Here is a 22,654-nt window from a genome sequence, read left to right as displayed (position 1 = left end):
TCTGCTGTTTACACAAGCCACCCTGCCCCCTCCCTCTCAGGGCCTGGCAATGGCAGTGCTCCCTAGCAACAGTGCTTGTGTCCTGGCAGGGAACAGCACGTGCTTGTGTTAAAGGCTGATAACCAGCGGGCCCCCTTCATCGTGACCCTAACCAAACGTCACATACACTCGGAACAAGCTGATATGAGGAAGTCATATGCATGGCAACACAGTCTCTACTGCATATGGGCACACTCAAGCCTAGCCATTTCTTATCTGTGCGTCATTAAATACTGTTAAATTACCAGTATGTATACAGTGCTCAATCGTTGCTTATGCGCTGGTCATTTGTGAAATGGAAATATGAAGACTGTTTACAACACAAGCAACCCGATTTGGTGATTAAAGCAGTTTATCTTCATTCTTCATCACATTAGTCACCATCCAAAATAAAAAAATAAACCCAAAACAACATTGTTGCTAATCTTTCTAAGTCATCTAAGGAAGAGGGTAGTTGCTTCCTTTCTAAACTTCATAGTTCTGACAACACATACACTTCACAGTTCTGACAGAGGGCAAAAACCAACAAAGACAAAGACGAAAAGTGCAATCAAGCATTTACAGTGAGAGGAAACACTTATGTTCTATGCAAATGTCCACTCCAAATTTACACATATGACTTTAGATTTTGTACTAATAAATATGAATAAAATTATGTATTTATATAAAAAATGATTGAGGATTCAGTGTCTTACTTCAGTATTTCAGACACTTTGCAATGACTTCATATAAGAAGCCCTAATCGTGAAGGTGCTTCCTGAAGTTCTCAGGGACATCACCAATGACTTGCATGGAAAAGTTAAAGCCTTAGGAAAGATCTTTAAAAAAAAATCCCTGTCAATACAATTAGCTCAATAATATGCAAGAAGAAATTTTATGGGATCTTAACTGATTATCCCAGGACAGGTTTGCCTCAGACTAATGATAAAGAAGTTAAGAGAGAAGCCAGTGGTCACTTGAAATGAGTTGCAGGATGACCCGAAGGGAGAAAGGTTGCACATATGATCCCAAGAACACCTACGCACAGTGCAGAGTACGGAGGTGGGAGCATCATATGGGGCTGCTTCAATGTCTCACTGAGAAGGCACCCTGAACAAAGTCATGTACTGGGACATGAATTTTGTCTTATTGGCAAAGAAAGAAGACTGATGTTTAAACAAGACAATAACTAGACAGGTTTCCAAAAAACAAGTCAAGGAGAAAAGGTGAGAGTGCTTACATAGCCTTGCTAATCTCCTGATTAGAATCCCTTTCAGGATGTATTAAGGATTGTGAAGTTAGAGTCCAAAAGACAGACCTTTGTTAGAAGCTTGGGGAGCTTTTTACCATGGACTTCTCAAAAGATGTAACTGCCAACAAAATCTTGGCAACAATATTGATGTTTTTGTGGTGTCTGAAAAGACAAAAGTCAAAACATTGAGCAAGCTTGAAGTGGATATGCGCACTGGTAGTATAATAAATATCAAATATAAGTGTCTGAATACTTGATTTCCCCCCAGCATGTACTTGCTGTAAGCGTATTTGCAAATCCCCGCTTGCAAAGGATGGCTCTGAAGAGCACACCTCTGGAAGAGTTGGAAAGACACAGAAATTCAGAAATAATTGACTGCACTAATTTGAGTATAAAGTCTTTATTTTACCCCAAGATTTTTCTTGGTATGGCTTTCATTGCAGATATTGAAATGACGTGACATAAAAATGCTTCATGGAGCAATTATGTGCCAGCAGGTGCAAGCTGCGACTCAATAGTGTAACTGTAAAATAAAAAAGAGAAAAAAAAAATAAAAAAATTTCAGGTGCACATGTAGATTAATAGCCTGTGAGGAAATAATTCAAATAAAAGGGGGGAGGGGGTAAATGATAAATCAATTATTTACACATTCTCTTTGAGTGACCAGGAGCCTAAAACATTGTGTGTTGCCTACACTGGGCTTGCTGAGACAAGTCTGTAAAACAAAGCAATAGTACCACAGATCACTTAAATACCAACATAAATACTGCAAAATGCACTCAATTGTGGCAACATTTTGAAAATGCTATACATAATGAATGTCTAAAAAGCAGAAGACATTCAATAATTTCAGTTTTAACAGTTACACAAAACTGATGTACCATAGGTATCAGTGTCAGCTACCATACCTGTTAATCCCAATGCTTGCTCCCTCTTGTGCTTACTGCATCATATAATGATTATCTCCACCAGGGGCTACATGCACAGCATCTCCTGAACACGATGCCCGTTTTAGATCAGTTTTGCTTTATGGCATTTAGTCACATCCATCAACTTAAACATGATCAAAGAGCTGATCTTCAATTAGCACCCTTATTCTAAAATACCACATACCTAGTCCTTGGACTTCAACATGCCTGAGGACTGCAGACTGGGTTTTTGTTTGGAAGCAATTTGTAGCTTGTTCACAGTTAACCCTGTATACAAATGTTAAAATGTTCCAAATTTAAACGGACATTCTAGCTTTAAGGCCTCGATATTATAAAAAAGTAGTCCTAGGAGCTTTTGAGAATCTTCAGTCGAAGTTCTCCATTTTGTCCTTTTTAAACTCATGAAGAACCCTCGGTCTTAAGATGCATATTGGGTGCTTCTCTTGTCCTTCCTTTACCTTTCCCCTGATTTTATGGTCATCTACTCATAAGCTCAGACTTCCCTTCTAAAAATCCTCTCTCAATGTATCTTAAGCAGCAATACCCCATTACACCTTCTAGAGAGTCACCACTGAGTGTTCACGTTATACGTATATTTCGCTCCCTTTCCTACTCTACATCCACTAAACCACAACCAGGCACCTTACTTTGATTGATCTGAACAATGTGAGCACATTAAATACAGACACTAACAAAGAGAAACACTAATATAATAAAGCTTATGGTAACATGAATAATAGTAACAATATTAATAATTTTGAAGGAAATTGAGAGGAAGGGGGAAAAAAAAAAAATGGCATCAGTGCTTCTGGAAGCCCTTTGAAGCCACTGCACAGTTTCACTGTTTTCCAGGCTCCAAGGATGGAGCAAAAAAAAAAAAAAAATCCTGACATGACAGTGCAACAGTCTATCCTCAGGTTTCTCAGGGCCCACGTGGAGCATTACGTCCAAACGTGGCTTGATCGCTCACTGCATCCGCTCAGGCTGCAGATGCTGCTGTGGAGGATACTGGATGAAGGCAGGGGTGGCAGTGGCTGCGTTAGCCAAGGTCTGGGCTGGGGTAGGGGCTGTGGGACCCCCAGTGGGTGTGGCAGCAGTGTAGCCATATCCCACAAAGCCAGGAGAAGAGGCATAAGGGTAGTGCTCAAAGGCTGCCGAGGCATACTGGGCGTAGGCTGCACTGTAGTCCAGGTAAGGAGAGCTAACAGAGGAGGCCACCTGAGAAGGGAGCATAAGGCTGGGCTGGATGAAGGCCTGGGGGTAGACATACTGCGGGACCAGTCTGTGGACAGAAAGACAAAATAAGCAGACATACAGACTTGTAATGCGCTCACACACTCAAGACTACACAGGACTCCAGTGTTCTTCAGACTTGGATTAAATTATCAATTAGTAGCCGTTTCCCAATCCCATTAGCAATCTCTGTCTTGTTTAGGCATTACTTGGTCATAAATTATCAAAATTATCACAGCTCAATTTTATCATGGTTCAGACTAGAGAAGTTGTTTAAAATGCATGTAATATATATTATACATAAATATAAAATAAAATACAGAGGGGGAGAGAGAGATTTGACAGAAAAGAGAGAATAACAATAAGGATTAAGATGTTATGTGAAAATACACTTCCAGATAAAAGTTACAAAATCTGTTGAGTTGAATCATCACTTTCCGATCAATGCATTATGGTGCATCAATTCGTTTATACACCAAAATCCATTTGTATTTTATTGTTATCCTATGCAAAATGACCACAGATTCATATATTATTAAATGAAGACAATGCCTGTAACGCTTACATCATTGACATTTCTAGTCCTTCTGGTGCTTACTGAACCAGTGAGACAGAGAAAGCATAAACACTGGGAGTAGGCCACAGAAAAAAATAAAATAAAATAAACAAACATTTAACCCAAGCCTCAAACAGTAGGTCAGAAAAACACAGGAAGAGAAGCTCGTTGTGCAGGTTTAGGGGCAGAAACCCCCCTCCTTAATAACGGTGATGTGTGCTGTGTAAACTCAACAGCCTGAAGAGCTGCAGGCTGGACTGAGCGCTCGGCAAGAGAGAGACGCTTCTGGCAGCTTCTCACCCTCAACACCCACAAGTGTTTTAGCAGCTGCTACTTTTCACTCGCTCAGAGAAGGCTAGAAGTCACACACACACACACACACACACACACACACACACACACACACACACACACACACACACACACACACACACACACTCAAATACAGTCACAAACAGTGAGCTCGAAACACTGCAAGCTAATGCTACTCACCAGTACAAACATGTTTATATTAAATGTCTTTCAACCAGGGAAAGTAATATTCACTGGTGAGCTTTTAATTTATCCCTACAAGACAGGTAATTAAGAGTGGAGGCAGAGGACAGCTTCATTTATCCTCCATCATACATATTCACTCGCACACCGCAGTGTGCTATAATTAACCAGGTCTGAATATACCCCCACGAGTCCCTTCCTCTAGACAGAAACGATGTATGCACATGTGTCTGTGTGCGTTTGGTGGTGGTGGAGGGGGTGTACGCAATACAAGACAGAGCCCCATACACACTTCCTCCACAGACTGGGCACAGCTGAGGGAGGGGTCCAAGATTTCAGTATGTAGCAGCTGGAAACAAACAGAAGAACTCCCCAAGAGAGGACAAGAAATGTCACTGGGGACGCCTGTTCAGGCAGCAAGAACTGGAAAAACATGTCTTGGTTCACTCTAATGACTCCTACCAGTCTTTGTGAATATGGCCAAACATTTTTTTTTTCTTTAAATAAAAGTTCAGAAAACATGATACCCATCACAATATTTGGACACTGGCACAATACATTATTAGTGCCACATTTAAACAATGCTATCAAAAATGATTATTTAACATTTTACATACAAGTTCTTTATGGTCACATCTCACAAAAAAGAACCATCAATTCAAGAGTTTACAGTTTACAAGACTGAACGGAATGGGAATATTCTATATAATATGGCAGCATGCGAATGATGAAATGGCATACAGAAGACTCTATATGGGTTTAAGTGAAAGAGACACTCCGTACTCATACACACCTTTGTTGAGCACAGGAAAGGGCATGTGGGTGGAGAACATGTGCAAAACATCCAATAACACTTTAACCCCCCCGAAACACACACCAAGTCACTCCAGTCAGCACTGCAAACCAAACCCCATGCGAAAGTAACAAAAGATGAAGCTCTGAATCAGTACAATCTTTACTCAGAAACACACAAATAGCACTTCAAACGGTCACAGCACACAGCACTGCACTCTCAAGCCATGACTGGCACCTTAAGATTCCCTGGACCTCCACATTGGGCCCCAGTGAAGCAGTGTGCTTGAGTATCTTCTTCCCAATGATGCACTCCATCAACTGGGTGACCAACAGAGCACAGAAGGAAGAGTGGTGGTTAGCCAAACACTGAATGAGATTAGAAGACAATAGAAGGGAAAAAACACCTCACTCCCTATGCAGGACTGTGCAAAAATCTACTCTTCATTTATTTAATCCCAGTCAAAACTGCTTAGTTTCTCATTTTTCAAGATATATTTCTGTGGAAATTAGATAAGATGACGCACCCGAATAAAGAACAGAAAAGTTAAAGGAAAATTAGGTTTTAAAAAGTCAAAAACTGGATATGATACTGACGATTAAAAAAAAAAAAAAAAAAAAAAAAAAAAAAAGGAGGGAGGTCTGAAATATTACACTGTACATTAGGGCTGCAACAAATGACTAATTTGATAGTTGAACAATCGTTCGATTACTGAAACAAATAATGAATTACTCTGATTATGAATCACTACATTACCTAATAACTTTTGTAGCTATTAGCTTTTAAGTTTAGCTTGAGGTTATTTTATGCATTTGCTAAATAACAGTGAAGACAAAGATGAATAACATTCAAGAATTCACAAAAGATAAAAAAAAAAATATATATTTTCAATTTATTTTTCCTGTCAAAATTTATAACCAAGGATGTGCAAAGTAGCAGCAATAAAATGAATCAGTTTTCCTTTAATCAAGTAAATAATAATAATAATGTAAGTTTAAATGTTAAATGTAAACAGTACAGTCTATGCTCTCTGCATTAGTCACTGCTGCAACCAAGTTTTACAATCCTAGATGTTTAACGAAACGGAGGAAAGTCAGCATCTCTGTGCTCCTGTGAGTCTCGCAGATACTCCTCACTGCAGGTAACATGCTCTGATGGAACCGAGGTGACCTGTATGTTCACGAAGAACTACTTATGCTAAACTCGCCGGTGTCTGCTGAATTTGATTGCACCCGTGGCCTCGATGCTAAGACGATAATGTGAAGAAAAGATGCAAACGTTATTTAAAAAGGTGAACAGCGTCGCTGTTTATAATAGTTACTTGCTTCTCTGTTCAAACTAACGATTTAAGAGAACACGCATTTCGAAATAGAAAAGTGTTACAGCTCAGCTCACAATATGAAGGAGGACAGAACTTAACATCAACATTAGCCAACTAACTCGCGTCCCAAACCATACACACTTCTGTACTTCACATACTACATTAATGAGTGTACTTCTAATGGTATATGTGCCATTTTTACACACTTTAGTCTGACAGTACACAGTTTCAGAGGACATGAATCTTCTTCATCCAGTGAACCGACAAGTTTCCTCTTCAGATACTCCAGCATGGAGGATGTGCTCCCGTGCCAGATAAGGTCAGCTTTACAACCAGCACAACTGACGTTTTTCCAAGTTTAGCTCCCACACTTTGTTTTGATTTTGTTCTTGAGGCAGTCATCGCACTGTTAGTCAAGTCTCCAGTGAGCGGTAGTGTCAAAACGTTCCTAGTGAGCATGAAAAAGACGCGAAATGACATCACCAACTAATCTTCTACCAAGTTGCCAACTAATTTGGTCGTCGATTTTAGTCGACCAAGTCGAACAATCATTGCACCCCTCCTGTACATTAACTCACACTAACACTTGTGCATGTGCATGTACACAATTAAAAAACGAAAGTCTGGTATTGCGGTCTTGGATCTAGATTTGCCACCCAAGAATTACTCAGAGTAAAAACTTTAGCAGCTTTGTTTAACAATAGAGCTGAGCAGGCACGGCTGATACAGTGTCAAGGACGTCTGTGTGCATGCATGCATGCGCACATACACACACACACACACACACACACACACACACACACACACACACACACACACACAGTCAACTACGCAATTACCATGTCACATTTACACAGTGGTTTCTTGCACACAGCAATAACTGTCTGGTTGTAGTTCTTTAACTCCATTCTAAAGCTCTGCTTCAAAATAAAGCAGTGGAACACTGCAAATGCAGTTATCTGTGCACAATTTGGATTCCACAAACTAATCATTACCCCCAAAAACATACTTGAAGAAACAGTAGTTTATGGTTAATTCGTAATCATTTAACATTCAGATCAAAAGCTGAACACCAAGTTTAACGTATATGCAGACCAATTTCTACTTAAATTTAGCAGGAACGCAAACTAATGATATACAAACAGCATCACTTAACCTATAAAACCAACTTAACCCTTCATGAGACAAAGGCATTTACACAGAAGCCCACGCTAACATTAGTGGATAATCTCACATTATACTATAATACTGCACAGTGTTAGTGCACAGTGATCACTTGGAACACACACACACACACACACACACACACACACACACACACACACACACACACACACACACACACCACTTGTTTACATGTATGCTGTTCAAAAATAATTAAAAAAACATAACAAAACATTCATCTCTTTATTCTCGTGTCCCTCACAAGGGGGTTGGGGAAACCCACCCACAAAAAAAAAAAAAAAAAAAAAAAAAAAAAAAAAAAAATGCAAGAGGCAGAAGAACATCAAAAAGTAAGCACAAATGAACACCACAGCCATACTGTTTACATAGGCAAAGTGCAGAACTTTGAGAGGGAGTGGCATTTCACAGAACGATTAGACAACAGCTCAACATCTGTAGCACAAAAATGGAGCACAGGAAACCATAAACTATATCACTGTAAGGGCAACCAATCTCTCAAAACCTCACCATTTTTCTCTCTACTCAAAACTCAATGACTCATCCCCTCATCCCCCACCACCCAACCTACATGCCTCATTCTCACTGTGGTGTCACTTTTCAGGGCCCCAAACTAATCACTAACCTGACAACATGAGTGATTTCACCCACCTAGAAAACTTCACACAACACTGCCGAGAGTGCAAATATGGAATCAGTGAAGAATGAAAAATAATGTAGTGGACAGTTTGACAATTCTGTGCAAAAAAAAATACAGGCATGCGTGTCCGTGGTAACAGACGTCAGTTTTGATGCTGGTTAGACATTTGATCTGCATGATGTGGAAAGCTCTCTCTGTGGACTTTACTGTTCTTCAAAGAGTCAGCAATGTCTTGACAGAGCAGTTTGAGTGAGAATGTGGGTTGCAGGGGTCATGAAGGTCTAAATAAATAAATAAATAAATAAATAAATAAATAAATAAATAAAAGAATGAGTGTGACCAAGAGTCCCAAATGAAAACCTAAAGTAAGCTGCCATGCAAATGCCTCCTATAACAAAACATCCGAGCTGAAAGAGACAATGAGTTCCATTGGGAAAAACGACAGGTGTTCTCTAAACTCCAGTATGTGTGTGTTGGGGGGGTTGGGTAAATGTGTATGAAGGGTATAATTGAGGAAATAAGAGCCAACACCTGTCATATAGACAGAAAAGCATGTTCTCCCCAACAGGGCTCCACCTCGTTACCACAGCAACCAACTCACCGACAGACAGAACATTCAAGGACCCTTTCGCATGAGCACATTCATAAGCTGGCTTAGATTTGATCAAAACCAGTCTGTCTACATGGCAAATGACTTACTGAGAAACATTAACGTACCATGACCATTAACGTGTAAATAAAAGCTTTTAATTGAGCTGACAAGTTGCTAAGACAGAGGCGTCTTGGGTGGCATAACTTCAAGGCTAATAAAATGCTGGCTGGCTTTGTCCACAAGCAAAGGCTTAAACTATGTAATAACTGTAAAATTCAAATTCCCGTTGATATTTGAACACCACTGGCTAACAGAAGCTCACACAGGCAAGATACAGCATGACTGAACTAATTTCATCCTGGACAAAAACTGTCCTGGGTATAGTAGGTTTAGCTTTAAAATGGCCTTAAAACAGTGATTCACTGATTCTTTAGTAGAGAGAATAATTGTTTAAAGAACCGCAACAAATCAAAGAAGCAGTGGTTCTTTGTGTGACTAAAATGTTCTCCATGAAATAAAGTGTATGGTTCTGAAAAGAACCCTAAAAAGTGGTTCTATATAGTACCAAAAAGGTTTTAGTATGTTAAAAGTCCTAATATGGAAGCATCAACATCAAAATTAAAATGAAAACATAATATGTAAAATGTTGTATGCCTGCACTGAAGTTTCCCCACTCGTATATGCAGTGTTGAGCTCAAAATGAAAATTCAAATTACAAACGCAAAAAGGAGAGGTGCCATTTCCTCTTTTACATTTTAATTTTGCCATCTTTCTAGTTTGGTGTTCTCTTTGATGATGCAATTAAAATACACATACCATACCCAGTTATCTGTGCAAAACACATCAATACTAGTATAGCAAATGGCAAAATAAAATCGCGGTATTTAATTTTTCATTTTGAGCTTCAACATTGTTTATATGTACAGGAAATTTAAATGCAAAAATACACTGCCATTTTACATATTGTATTTTTTAATACTAATATGCTTCCATATCACAGAACCTTTTGGTAAGAGTGTATCCAAATAATACACCTGCATTATGAAGCTCAAAAGAGCAATAAATGGTCAGCAGAAAGAGGGCATTCCAGGACATTCACTGGAGAACAATCCCTCGTTAATTGCCCTAAAGACATTACTGGAACCTCACTGATCATCCCCCTGCATATGTCCTTATACCCAAAATTAAAAGGAGAAAAAAAAAAAATTAGAAACATGCTTTTATACAAACAGCAACAGGTCTATTGCCAGACAAGTGACCTTGTCAAGTCAAAAGCTCCTTGTGTTCTGTTTCCACTGTATGTGCTTTCCTAATTTGCTTTTCAAGTGTATTGGTCACTGGGGCTTGTGGTACACTGAAAAATTTCAACGTACAACATGAATGTGAAAGAACACAAATGCAAGTGACAGACTTACCCATACTGTCTTTGAATAAGTGTTGGGTGGATGGGCTGCACACCTAGAGATATTCCTATAATGAAATTGCAAAAGGTGTTATTTCAATGCAGTGGTGCTCATGTGACATGCAATAACTGAACAAAGCTCATCTAGAGGCTGAGAGTAAGGGGTTAAGAAGAAGGTGTTGGTGTTCCCATGGGTTTTTATTGTGCCTGCTCACCTGTCTGAAGGCTGCGTGGCTTGGCCCCAAGGTAGGCCAAGTTGACATTGGCCTTCCGACCGTCAATGATAGGGTTTGGGTCTTTACAGGCTCGTTCTGCTGCCACCCTGTCAGTCATGGTCACCTAGAGGTAGAATTAACGGTCAATATTTACAAGTGCTTGCTCCATCAGCTGACACAAACATGTTACTAAAGCCAGCATGGCACTATTGGCAGCTGCCACTGAATAGGAATATTCTTGAAAGAAGCAAAATTCTTTCACAACAGGATCAGTAAACACTAGCATACAAAATAGACTTAAGGTCATCAATCTACAGTAAAATTTACACAGAACTGATAGCACACCTTTAGTTTAGAGGTCATTACACGAACATATGGACCATATACAATGCAAACGTATGTACTCTTTTCCTCATTGCTTTAAAAAAAAAAAAAAAAAAAAAAAAAAAAAAAAAAGAACAGGATCATCACGTTTTTCCAGTTCCAATCAGAAAAGAAATATGCTTACTAGGGAAACAAGTTCAGGATCATACAGACCACCTTACACTCTAGAGGTAGACACCCCCCCCCCCCATCTTCCTAAGCCTGTCAAACCAGCCAAGCCACACACAGCCAAGAGCAGCCGTTAGAGCACAGACCTCTCAGACCTGCTGTGCTGCCTTTTTTCCTGACATCTCATCACAATGTACCAATTTACAGTTGAGAAGCTTGAGGAGACACATTACCAGTGTTTTCCAGCCCATCTTTGGCTTGATCATAAGCTATTGGCTGGCTAGTCACTCCTGGTTTGTGATAAATATTTGCATATTTGCCAGTGAGTCCCTGAGTGCATGGTGTCTGAGTGTCCTTTTAAAACCCCTCTCTTCCTAATACCCTTACTTTACTGGATCACAAGCCCATGAGACCACGCACAGAGTGTGAAACCTAAAAAATGACAGCTTGGGTTATTATTTTAAAACAAGTTCCTCATCATTAAGTTCCCAGGGGAAGTTCTTCAGGCCTGTCTGGGTGGGTAGCAGGGGTTGATGCAGAACTACCCCTGTATAACTTCGCAATGACAGGATGTTCAAACATTTTAAAGCCAGAGGATCTGAATAAAGGTACACATGGGCATAAACATGAATACAAAAGCCCATGTTGGAGAAGAGCTGAGTGTCTTAAAAAAAAAGTTCCAGTTCTAGAAGACAAAATTCTAATTCTAAAGTTCGGCTCCAAATGCTTATCCAGAGCAATCGTGTTCTCTAAGTTGAAGAGACTGACTTGCTGGATCAGGTGGGGCACATTAGCTTCAAATAAACTCCACAGGGTCTCCAAGAAGAAGGTTGTTGACCACTGCAGTGGTAGATACAGTTTGAAGGGGCTGGTCAGAGATTCCGTGAGGCTGCCCAAATAGCGGTCGATGTTATGAATCTGCAAACCGACGAGCTCTCCATCTTAGGCAAAAATGAACCGCCACTCTGAGGGCCGTTAAGACTGTGTAAACATCACTTAAGCGGCTGAGTGCTCCAGGCCCTCACTACTGTACCGTGAACAGTTCAAAGAGAGGGGGGGGGGGGCAGAGCATAACATCATTCAGAAATCTCACCATATAAAGTCCTCACACCACACACGTGCTAGCTGGTAGCCAGCCAAGAGCTCGCTAAGGCGAAGGCTGTTTCCCAAACTGCGATGTCCTTCTCGCCCACAGCCGTTAGGCTTGACTAAGCACTAGAGGTGGTGTGGGCTAAGAAAGAATTCCGCGCGACTGAAGGGGTGTTTTAGAGTCAGTCTAGAACATAATGCTGCACTTTTGTGCTCCCTCGCCAGCACAAGACAGATATGCTTATCTACCCGCCACAAAAACGGAGCGCGTCACGTGCGCACTTACGCGCGTGCACAAATGCGCGAGGAAATAAATAAACGCAGCGGTGAAGTAGATTCAGGGACGGGACATAAGAAACAACGAGGCGCTAACACTGCGAGACAAAGTAGGAGCTGCGAGAGTGAGCGCTGTAGTTACTTACGAAGCCGTATCCTCTGGATTTCCCCGTCTGTCTGTCCGTTATCACCACCGCCTCGTCGATGTCGCCGTACGCTTCGAAGTACTTTCTCAGCGAGGCGTCGTTTGTGTGGTAGGGTAAACCACCCACGAAGATCTTGGTGAAAGTAGTGTCTTTTTGGATTCCTGTTGGGTGCATAGCTTCGAGCGTGCTGTTCATGAACTGGTGTAAAAGCATTGGCTGCTTCAACTCCGCTTCTGACAGAAGCTAGAAAAAAAAAGAAGAAAAAAAAAAAAAAAAAAAACCCACACACACCGTCCTTGAATATTTAAAACGATCCTGGTATGAAAAGAGTCAAAAAGACTGACTGTCCAGGGTTCAGATTCCTCAGTCTTAAAACTTTGTTTTAATTTTTAATCAACCCTCAACATCGCCGTGTTAGTCGCTGCGCTCCCCGGCACACCGTTGCACGCGCTGTGATAAACTACCTCCCCTCACGTTTTTCCGGGGTTCCTGTATATATACGGTCTAACGCAAGCCACGCCCACAACACACCGCAGCCAATGGCAGGACGCGTTTTTTCTAGAAACTCACTGAAAACTTTGCTGTGACGCCACATGACTCCTCCTCTCCGTCCGCCCAGTTAAACTCGCACCTGCTTTGTGTCCTTGCAGCAAACAAAGGAAAACAGCCACTGTACGCCTGAAAGACGTTTATTAAAAGGTTTTATTTCCAAAAATAAAAAGAAATACGTCCCATCAAAAATGGCCACGGCTCCTTTAATACTAAGACCGTTACAACAAAATAAAATCGTGTTAAGTGAAATTTGGTCATGTCAGCCGTGCTTTTTAGCTCACGTTGCCTACTGTACGAAGCGACTGTATCAGAGGCGGCTCAGGTCTATTCTATTTCTTCCTCCTTTAAATAAGAAGCCAGGCGTGCCGAACTTCAAACTACATTCTGAAGAAGGGATTAGGCCATACTCATTCTTTGAGGCTGTATAGTATTGCACCAGTAGTCTAATTCGTTTTTTGTTTGAAACTGAGCCAAACCGTAAATCTGATTTTGTGTGGTGGGGGCAGGTCTGCTTCTGAGAACTTGATGCTTGTAAAACTATTTTCAGTGACAACACAAACGATTCACGACCGGCAGCTCTCTGGCCGTGACTCGCACAACCCATTTGAACGCTTTTTAATGCAAATAGTCCGCCAAGACTGAATGAACTTAAACGTATTAAATGTGTGCTATGTGGTGTAGAATAAGGGACTTTCAATACAAATGCTGCATAGATAACTACACTGCACAAACAACATTCGGAGAAAATGATAGGTTAAAAGCATCATCCTAGAGCCCAAGCTGTTGTAGCAGTACTGCACCAAGCTTGTGATTTTCAGCTCCTCTGACCCAAAGCAGGGTCATGTCACAAAGGCCTTGGAGCCCTCTTCTGCATTATTCATAAATGCAGAACAGCATCAATCAACCAAGGCTCTGCACGGCAGCAGAACAGGCCAGGGCTTGTATCACCATGCACTGGGTGCCCCTCCACTGTTCACGCCTTCACTCATGTAACCGTGCCAGTTGTAGCCACCGTTAGACCATGGTGAACCGTTCATGGCACTAAGAGGTACAGCCTGCTCTCATCACACACTCGCAAAGCATCGTGGGAGGAACTGAAGGGCATCAAATATCTAAGACTGAAGGAATGACGCTCTGGCCGGTCTGGTCTCGGCAGTTCCTCTCCCACGTTCTGTTGGAGTGCCCCTGCTAAGTGCTGAAGTCCTAGCTGACAGTGAGGTGATGGTCTAATGACTGCAGCAAGGTGGCAGTTCTCACACCTTTACACTCCGGGCATGCGAGCCTTCTCACTCCAGGCCTTTGTAACTCGCCCCAACATGCTATTCATATCCTACTGATAAGTCTCCAGTGGCTCACGCTTGTCTTTTCCACAGGCTCACCTGATGCACTCACTCACTTTGATCTGTGTGCTTTGATAATCAGCCACACTTCAACCCAAAGACTGGAAGTGAGAGGCTGCCTCCTAGTGGACATGAATCCTAAAAGCGAGCAAAGTTGATTGCCGGTTTTCTCTTCAGAAACATTTCATGCCTATTTTAGAGAACACAGGTTTATCATTTATCAAATTAGCTATGATTAACTTTGTACTAGTATCAAATTTGATAATTCACGTTCAACAAATATAATACATCTACAAAAATGCAAACTTTGTAGTGATCAGCTAAATAATACCAACCTCACACTGGTGACATGAATTAAAACTGCCCCGTATTCTAAACGGGAGGTTCTTTGTGCTGACTGGCCTGCTCATTTTTTTTTGTCTAATGCAACTTATCAAATCCATGAAGGGCTTGAAAACTGAACTAGTAGTCTGACTGTAGGTGTAACAAATCAGAGCAAAGCTTCCAAACAATTGAGAACTTTATCAAGCGCAGCTGTTCCTAAGCCTTGCACATTTTGATATTTTCTCTGCTCCAAACACATCCAACTGATAAGTTAACTAATGAGCTTCTTAGTGAGCTGAAGTCACTGATGGATCAGAACACAAAAATGTGCAGTACAGGGGGGTACTCCAGGACTACCTTGAGTTAGGAACCAGATATCTAAAGTAAGATACCTTGGGTACGCTGAGATACACACCAAACACAATCCGTCTTTGATTCCTCCAGAATATGTGAATAGAAATATGTCAAAATGTGGAGAGTCCTGCAGAGATTTATTTATTGGTTTCACATAAAGACTTGATTCAACACCATGTTGTAACAGTAAAGCAGAGATGGAAAATGTAATTTTCTTTGGAAAGCAATATAAAAAAAAAAGAAAAAAAAGAAAAAGAATAGAGCTGCAGTCATGAATGTAAAAAAAAAAGAGAGAAAAAGAATCAACAACAATATAAGGTACACCAAGAACACTAAAGCATGGCTTCGCTTGTCTGACTCAAAAGCCATTAGCTGTCATCACCATTGCATAGGGGCGGATGGCCCCTTCTGATTGGTCCATACAAAGTATGCAATGCCAAGCCATTGGTCCAGATGTTAGCCATAAGGAGTCTCTTGCTCTCTCCCATATTTACACACTAACGCAGGTCTTCCGAGATGTGACAGCTTGACGGATCTAAAGACAGGAGGGGTAGTGGTCAGTCGTAAGTCATCACAGCACTTTTCTTTTTCAAATCACGTTTATTGTTTCTCTCTCCCTCCCCCCAAAACAAGTATACACTTCAACACTTCGAACGAAATACTCTCCAGTATACCACTTTTCTTTCAGTTTATTTCAATTCTTGTCTTTGGTAAGCTTCTCAAATGGGAATTCCATCGATTCTTCAGAATTCTTATACGATTAAATTGTTAAGATGTAATCAAAGTGATTCAGAGTGGTTTGATGAGAAATGCTCTGTCCTAACGGAGGAAAGGTATATGTAGGGCATTATAAGTGCAGGGTATTATAAAGTGTTAAGTCCCAAAAGTAACAACCACAATTGTACCATTATATTATCAACTATACAAATAACTAAAGACACCTGTGGGTTCACTCTTAGTTTTGAGTAGTACATAAAATAGTTGTGTGTTGTAGACATTGCAACCCCTGATTCCTGTCATCACCACTGTAAAATGTCAGTAAGCTTCTCTATGACAAAACATTTCATATCACACTACTGTGAATAACGTTACTCACATTTGAACAGTTATATAATTCAGAACTTTGAAAAATCAGTGTAATTCCCCTTTAAGGCTTCATGTTCCATTGACAGTTTTTACCAAGTAATTATGATCAGTAGTGAATCAAGGTTACTACTAATGCTATTTAGATTCTCAAAATTAAACTAACAAATTAAATGCAAACAGGAATGAATTATGGCTTCTATCACTGAACATTAAGATTACTTAAGCGTTCCCGCTTTCCCAGTGAAAACAGATCTACATGTAACCACAAAGCCTGGGTTCAACACAATCCAGCTCTGATCTGAGCTACGCATTTAACTACTGTCCTGACAGTCAGAAACTGTGACATTTTACAGAACAACACCTGTGAACTTTGAGCAACACTTCTGTTTTACATTCTGACCCTTGTAACTCTAAACAGCAGCAAACTCCTGCAAAAACGCCCTTGTTCCAGCATGCAAAGCATCCTGTGATGCTGAGGAGGGCAACAGAGCACAGAGAGGAGAGTCAGAACATAGAAGCAGGGCAACCCCAGCCCTGTCTGGCGACAGACACCATCTCCATGGTAACGGAAATCCCACTCTCACCATTTCTTGTTCCGAGGCTTGAGTTCCTCAGCCGCATTCCGCAGAAAGATGTAGTTTTTCTTCTGGGGGTTGTAGTACTCATGTCCCTATGAAGTACATCATCAGACATTAAAAGGAAGAAGAGCCTTTCCTGCAGGTTTATTTTACATGTTAATATCTAAACCAAACAGTCTCTGTAACACGCATAGACACACACAGCTCCAAAAACTGTATTGCAAAAAAAAGTCAGATGGCAACAGTTTCTTATATGTAATTAGGTCATTGGTTCTCAGTCCTAGTCATGGAGCCTATGCCTTACATATTTTGTTGTTTCTCACACTTTCACACATCGGCATTACCTTAAAAATGACATAAGTTAACAATATCGTTCCAGGACTGGAGCTGGGAAACAATCATTTACATCAGCAGAGGTTCAACAAAGGTTCCCTGTCTTTTATGCACAGGGTGTAGCTACAGGTTCCCATTCCAATCAAACCTGATTCCACATGTTTAATTAGTCTTCAAACAGTTAATATGAAGCGTGCCCTTTGGCTGCAGGCCTTCATTCCAGCCAAGCATAAGCACACTTCATATTAACAGTTTGAAGATTAATTAAACAAGTGGAATCAGCCCCCTACAAGTAGGACTACTAAGACAAATAAAAAAAAAAAAAGGAGTAAAAATAACTCCTTTCAGTCTAAATGCTGAGAGCAATTTTCTCACATAGCCAGTAAATGAATGTCTCCGTTTCCACAGTTTACAGAAAACTAGTGTCATTAAAGCAATTACATAATTTTCATATACTGAAAAGAGTGTGCATTTGACAGGTTTTATAAATACCATGACCTTCTCTGTCGACATATGCACAATTTCCCTGGAAACAGCATGTCTGATGGTAGGCTGTACCTTGGACCAATCATAGCTGGAGCTGTAGGCAAAGATATTTCCATTGTGGTTGAAGCAGCAAGCTGTGATTGGCTGGTCGAGCTGTTCAGAGGTTTTCAGCTTGGTGCGAGCATCCTTATCCCAGAAACTGAAGCGGCCATCAGATCCCACTGTGGCCAGTGTGCCATGCACTGGGTGGAAAGCAATAGCATTGACCTAAGAAAGAATACAGATACATAAGATATATACAGAAACAACCAAACCAATAACATGAAAAATCATTATTTATAAGCACAGGTTACAACACATAACATTTGCCTGTTTATAGCTAGCATTTTTCTACTCCATTCAATTTAACCAACTCTGTGAACTGAACTGTCACATTCTACTAGCTTATTGTGATGAGATCCATGAAAGATCTGTTAATGATAACAGGCCAGTGTACATACAGCATAAATATCCTGTGGTGTGGCTGTATTGGTTCCATTGGATCTATGGCACTTGAAGGTGAAGTTATCCTTGGTTCTAGAAAAACAATATAAAATTCATTGAGCATTTAATATTATTTATAAACTAGTCACTCAGTACAATGGAGACTGGATTGGTTTTGTGGACTTACGGATTTGGTGGGTTAATGTAATGAATGGCCACTCGCCCCTCAATGCTGCCCAGCGCAAAGCCAGTGGGTTTATTTTGTTTATCCTTAAAGATGGCCACACAACGGTGCTGTATAAAAACAGACATATTTTGTAATCAAAATACACACATTTAAGGGAGGAAGACGTCAGAAATATGAAAAATATCACTATATGATTTAGCACTGTTAGACAGAGGTCATTAAAAAAAAAAAAAAATCTGAATACAAATTTCTGTATCAAGGTTTGCCCACTTCCATGCTCGAAAAGCCTCTAAAATGTTCTATAAAAATGTTTCCAGCGAGTTGTACTTTTCCTGTTCAACTCCTCAAGTGTACAGCTAGCATGAAAGTAAGAAAAACTGGGACGAACCTGATGTTTCAGTGGTGAATCTATACGCCGGAACTCTGATGGCTGATTCTCCAACTGATATACAATTAGGCCTCGCTCTGCAGTGGCCACTACAGCCATAGGATAAACCTGTACACAAAGATAAAGAAAACACTAAGAAACAAAAATTGTATTTTGCTAATGTACAACAACAATCCTACACTAATGAGGTTGTACTGCACTTTCATTTATGGTTTCATCTCAACAATTCTATTATTAGATCACTTTCGTATGGCTTTTGCCGACAGCAAACAAAATTCTTTTAAAGTGCCTGCATCAAAACTCTCAAGTAGACAAGAGTGGAAAAACAAAGCAGAGCTGTTCATTTATGCAAGAGCAACATTATAAACAGCAGCAGCTTTTGTGTGAAATAATTTTGTAATTATAGACTTGTAAAGTATTTTGCCACAGTATTCAATTGTTTGGCAGTAAAGATGTACAAGGAAAAATATCCCCCAAGGCAAGTATACCAGACTGAACAGAGTAAAAAAGCAAAAGCTAATGAGTTCAAGTTCACTGTCTCGCAATCCTGGTCTTGAAGCACCACTGTACCGCATGTTGTAGTGTTTTCTGTCCAGCATACCCAGTTTTCCTCTGGAAGTGCTTTTTATTTAGTTAATTAGTTTCACTAGGTGTGTTGGGAGCAAGAGAAATTCTAAAAAGTGTAGTGTAGTTGTACTCCAGGACAGAGATCAAGAACCACTGCTTATATTTAGATAATGTGGCTTTATCTCCTTGCATAATCCACAACATACATTTCACCTGTAGAAGGACTTTTGCGTACCATTAAAACAACAATACAGCTTAACTCACTACTCACAGCAAGAAAAGACTGTTTTGACAATTAAAACAGTCATCCAACCAATCACAGATTTTTTCATAAGAAACACTGGATGCAGAGTTTAATGTCTGATCATTTGCTTACCACGTCAGCACAGTAGCATCTCTCTGGCATCTGCAAAGACATCATGGGGTTTGGAGAGCGTGTGTCCCAGAACTGTCAATCAGCCAGGAAGAAAAAGTAATTTCAGTGTCTGTTTACTCAGGGGCCATAATCAGAGAGAACATAATGCATGCAACCAAATCTAATGGGCTACAGCCAACAAAATGCTGTAAGGACACTGTGTCAGTGACCCTGCTACTGAGAAAAGGGCAATCAGAAAGGCCCAAAGGAAGTGAAGCAGTTAGGCTAACCACAACATACACCTACCTTCAGTGTTTTGTCCCAACTGCCTGTCATGACACAGTTGTAGTTTGGGGCTTTTATCCAGTGGATTGTTTTGATTGGACCTTCATGCTAGATTTAAAAAAAAAAAAAAAAAAAAAAAAAAAAAAAAAAACACAGCATTATGGAGTGGAGTTTACTTGCCTTTTAATCAAAATAGTCAACGTTTAACCACATTACAAAAGCTAGCCTAAAAGAAACACACAAAACAAAGAAAATTAGAGATAAGACTAAATAATGACAATAGTTATTCCTTTGTTGATTCCACAATATGCTCTCCTTACAAGTGCACCTGGGTTAATGTATAAAATGTCTTACTTGTGCTATCTGCATGGCCTGGTTGCTGTTTAGATCCCACATCTTGGCAGTTTTGTCACAGGAGGCTGTGAAGACCTTACTTCCATCCTGTTAAAACAGAAAACTGTATCTGTAACTCTTTGTACATTTGCTACAATTATAATGCTGCAAACAGATGGTAGGACAGCTGGTGCCTGGGAGTTCATCACAAAGTACTACAACATAGTACCTGACATAGAAGCTGCATACCATTATGTGCATGCCAATTTATGTTTATAGTCTACTTGTGAGGATTACAACAGTAGAATTTTTGTGAGTTTTGAGCTCATCAATGCATTTAGTGAAAAGTTGGAGCACAAAGGCTATATTTAAGCAGACTAATTCACTTAAGCATACTATAATCTGTCTTACATCACTCCAGCAAACATCCAACACTGGCCCTGTGTGCATTTGCTGAGCTTTAGGAACAGTCTGGCCGTTATCCTGCACCTCCCAGCATCGCACCTGAAATCACAGAGCACAGTGAAAAGTATTACATAATATTACATACCACAGCATGCGTGTTTTATAACGATTATAATGTTAACAACAACCCACATCATTTGCCCAAGAGCCTCCAATCAGAAAGTTTCCAGGCATAGTTGGAGGGCTGAAGGCCAAGCAGCTTATGCTATCATCCGGTGGGGACGTTACCTCAACATCCTGTATCAACAAGACCAATAAGAGAAGGTGGGAGATTTGCGAGTAACAAACACAAGAACGTCTGCAACACAACACTGGCTTTGTACTGACGGTGCGTTGGCTACCTTCATTGGGTTATGACTGTCTGTTGTGGTGCTGCCGAAAACTCCCGTGCCTCCGGTACCAAAGCCGGAGCTTGAGCCGAACAAACTCATCGCAGGTTACTGGCAGAGAGCAGAAAGCTGTGGAGAAAGGGAACGGTGAGGTCTGGAAGCGAAACGACTCCCAAAACTAGCAACAGAGGCAGAATGACATCCGAGCTCAGCCCGCGGAGAGCAAGTAACGTTAGCCTGCATGCTAGCCATTTATCAGCTTTCCGGAACACTCAAGATACTCACTCTGATATCAAGAGGCGCACAAAATTATTAGTAATGTTGCTTAAATGCATAAATAATATAAATTATAATGGATAATATACATTATCTAGCGCTAATGCTAACTACTAATACGGCAAAACACATTTGAGTGTTAATGCGAGCGGCGCTGAGCTGAACTGAGCTGAGCCTGTTAACCGGCCAACCGCGCTTTCCTCTCAACCTCACACGGCCAAACGGCAAAAAGCAATAAAATACATTCTGTAGAAATACGACTGCTTCACAGCAGCACATTACCGAGGACAAGAGTAACAGCTCCCGTAAAATCTTCACCGGTTCACGATTTTTGATGCGCCATTAAAGCGAGACGAGCTCACTTTCCCACACTTACGCCAAATATGAGTCGCAGCTTGATGATGTAGGGCTCTGGCAGGAGGACGTCGTTTTAGGCGCCGCTGTAATTTCACATGTGATCAGTATTCTCTCTCTAGGTTTCTTCAGCAGACTCTTTTTGCCTGGACATTTCTCCCCGCACAGAACCCTTTTATGGAACAACTCTGAAATAACTATTAGGAATAAGTCCTTGTTCTTTTCCAAATGGTTTCAAAGAAATATTCATAATATTCTTTCTTTATTTGACAGATCTGGAAATGTGCTCTCTTATGATCAATTCATGGCTACACAGGACTTCCCAGTCCCCTTTAAAGAATATCATGCCTTGATTAGAGCTCTTCCTCTTTCAGGTTAGGCTACCCGCATTACTTTTGGGTGGTATAAATATCATTGGAAAAAAAAGTGATAATAAACATATTCAATATATTCTTCAACAAAGAAGAAACTTCCCCTAGGGGTAAGTTTTATTGGATGCCCTTTATTGAGGATATCATTATCATTATTATTATATAATTGGAAAAGGGCGTGGCTTTTGCCTCATAAATACTGTATGTACAATGAGATCAAAGAAGTTCATGTCAAAATTTTACATAAAATATACACTGTAAATTCTGGTATTTACAAATGTGTTTATATATAAATGGCTTTTGCTCCTTCTGTGGATCTGCTGAGGAAACTTTGACTCACCAATTCTTTCAGTGTGGGAGAGCGAATGACTTCTGGTCCAACTTACTGGCTCACATTTTTAACCCTGTCAAAATGACTTATTCCTTTAAGAGAGAGAGAGAGAGAGAGAGAGAGACAGAGAGACAGAGAGAGTGAGAGAGAGTGAGTGTATGTATATATCTAGGTATTCATCCTCCTGTACTGTTCACATATTCTTTATGGTGTCTGATAATATGTTGGTCTGAACTTTGTTTTTTT

The 22,654-nt window shown here is 40.4% G+C and overlaps 2 protein-coding genes across 5 annotated transcripts in view; both read right to left on the bottom strand.

The window, feature by feature from the left end:
- The window catches only part of LOC108436278 (RNA-binding protein 38-like), a 29,239-nt gene extending 16,145 nt beyond the window's left edge, over positions 1-13,094 (bottom strand). The window contains exons 1-5 of one of the 3 annotated variants that reach the window (XR_005129711.1): positions 12,632-13,094; positions 10,629-10,752; positions 10,427-10,481; positions 5,514-5,596; positions 3,353-3,481 (exon numbers count right to left, since the gene is read on the bottom strand). Coding sequence is in view for 2 of the 3 variants with exons in the window: in XM_017712671.2 (XP_017568160.1) it covers positions 3,166-3,481; positions 10,427-10,481; positions 10,629-10,752; positions 12,632-12,844 (708 nt within the window). In the remaining variant the exon portion in view is untranslated. Of the gene's footprint in view, positions 1-1,654; positions 3,482-5,513; positions 5,597-10,426; positions 10,482-10,628; positions 10,753-12,631 lie in introns of those variants that run through there. The other 2 variants (XM_017712671.2, XM_037534967.1) reach the window with 2 other exon arrangements.
- Positions 13,095-15,317: 2,223 nt separating this feature from the next.
- On the bottom strand, positions 15,318-21,778 carry rae1 (ribonucleic acid export 1). 2 transcript variants are annotated; one of them, XM_017712673.2, is made up of 13 exons: positions 21,635-21,778; positions 21,089-21,205; positions 20,880-20,984; positions 20,694-20,786; positions 20,304-20,390; positions 19,971-20,057; positions 19,686-19,757; positions 18,743-18,850; positions 18,355-18,461; positions 18,185-18,260; positions 17,757-17,951; positions 16,872-16,957; positions 15,318-15,736 (listed from the first exon to the last, which is right to left on the bottom strand). In XM_017712673.2, coding segments are annotated over exons 2-13 (1,107 nt in total). In that variant the 5' UTR covers positions 21,179-21,205; positions 21,635-21,778; the 3' UTR covers positions 15,318-15,735. The 2 variants fall into 2 exon arrangements, with proteins under 2 accessions (XP_017568162.1, XP_017568161.1); XM_017712672.2 differs by lacking the exon at positions 15,318-15,736 and having other exon boundaries at positions 16,868-16,957.
- Between the last annotated feature and the right edge of the window lie 876 nt (positions 21,779-22,654).

The sequence above is a fragment of the Pygocentrus nattereri genome, chromosome 26, assembly GCF_015220715.1.
Source record: "Pygocentrus nattereri isolate fPygNat1 chromosome 26, fPygNat1.pri, whole genome shotgun sequence".
In the NCBI taxonomy this organism is placed as follows: domain Eukaryota; kingdom Metazoa; phylum Chordata; class Actinopteri; order Characiformes; family Serrasalmidae; genus Pygocentrus; species Pygocentrus nattereri.
Note: the sequence above shows the minus strand (reverse complement) of the source record. Positions and strands in the feature narration are given on the sequence as shown.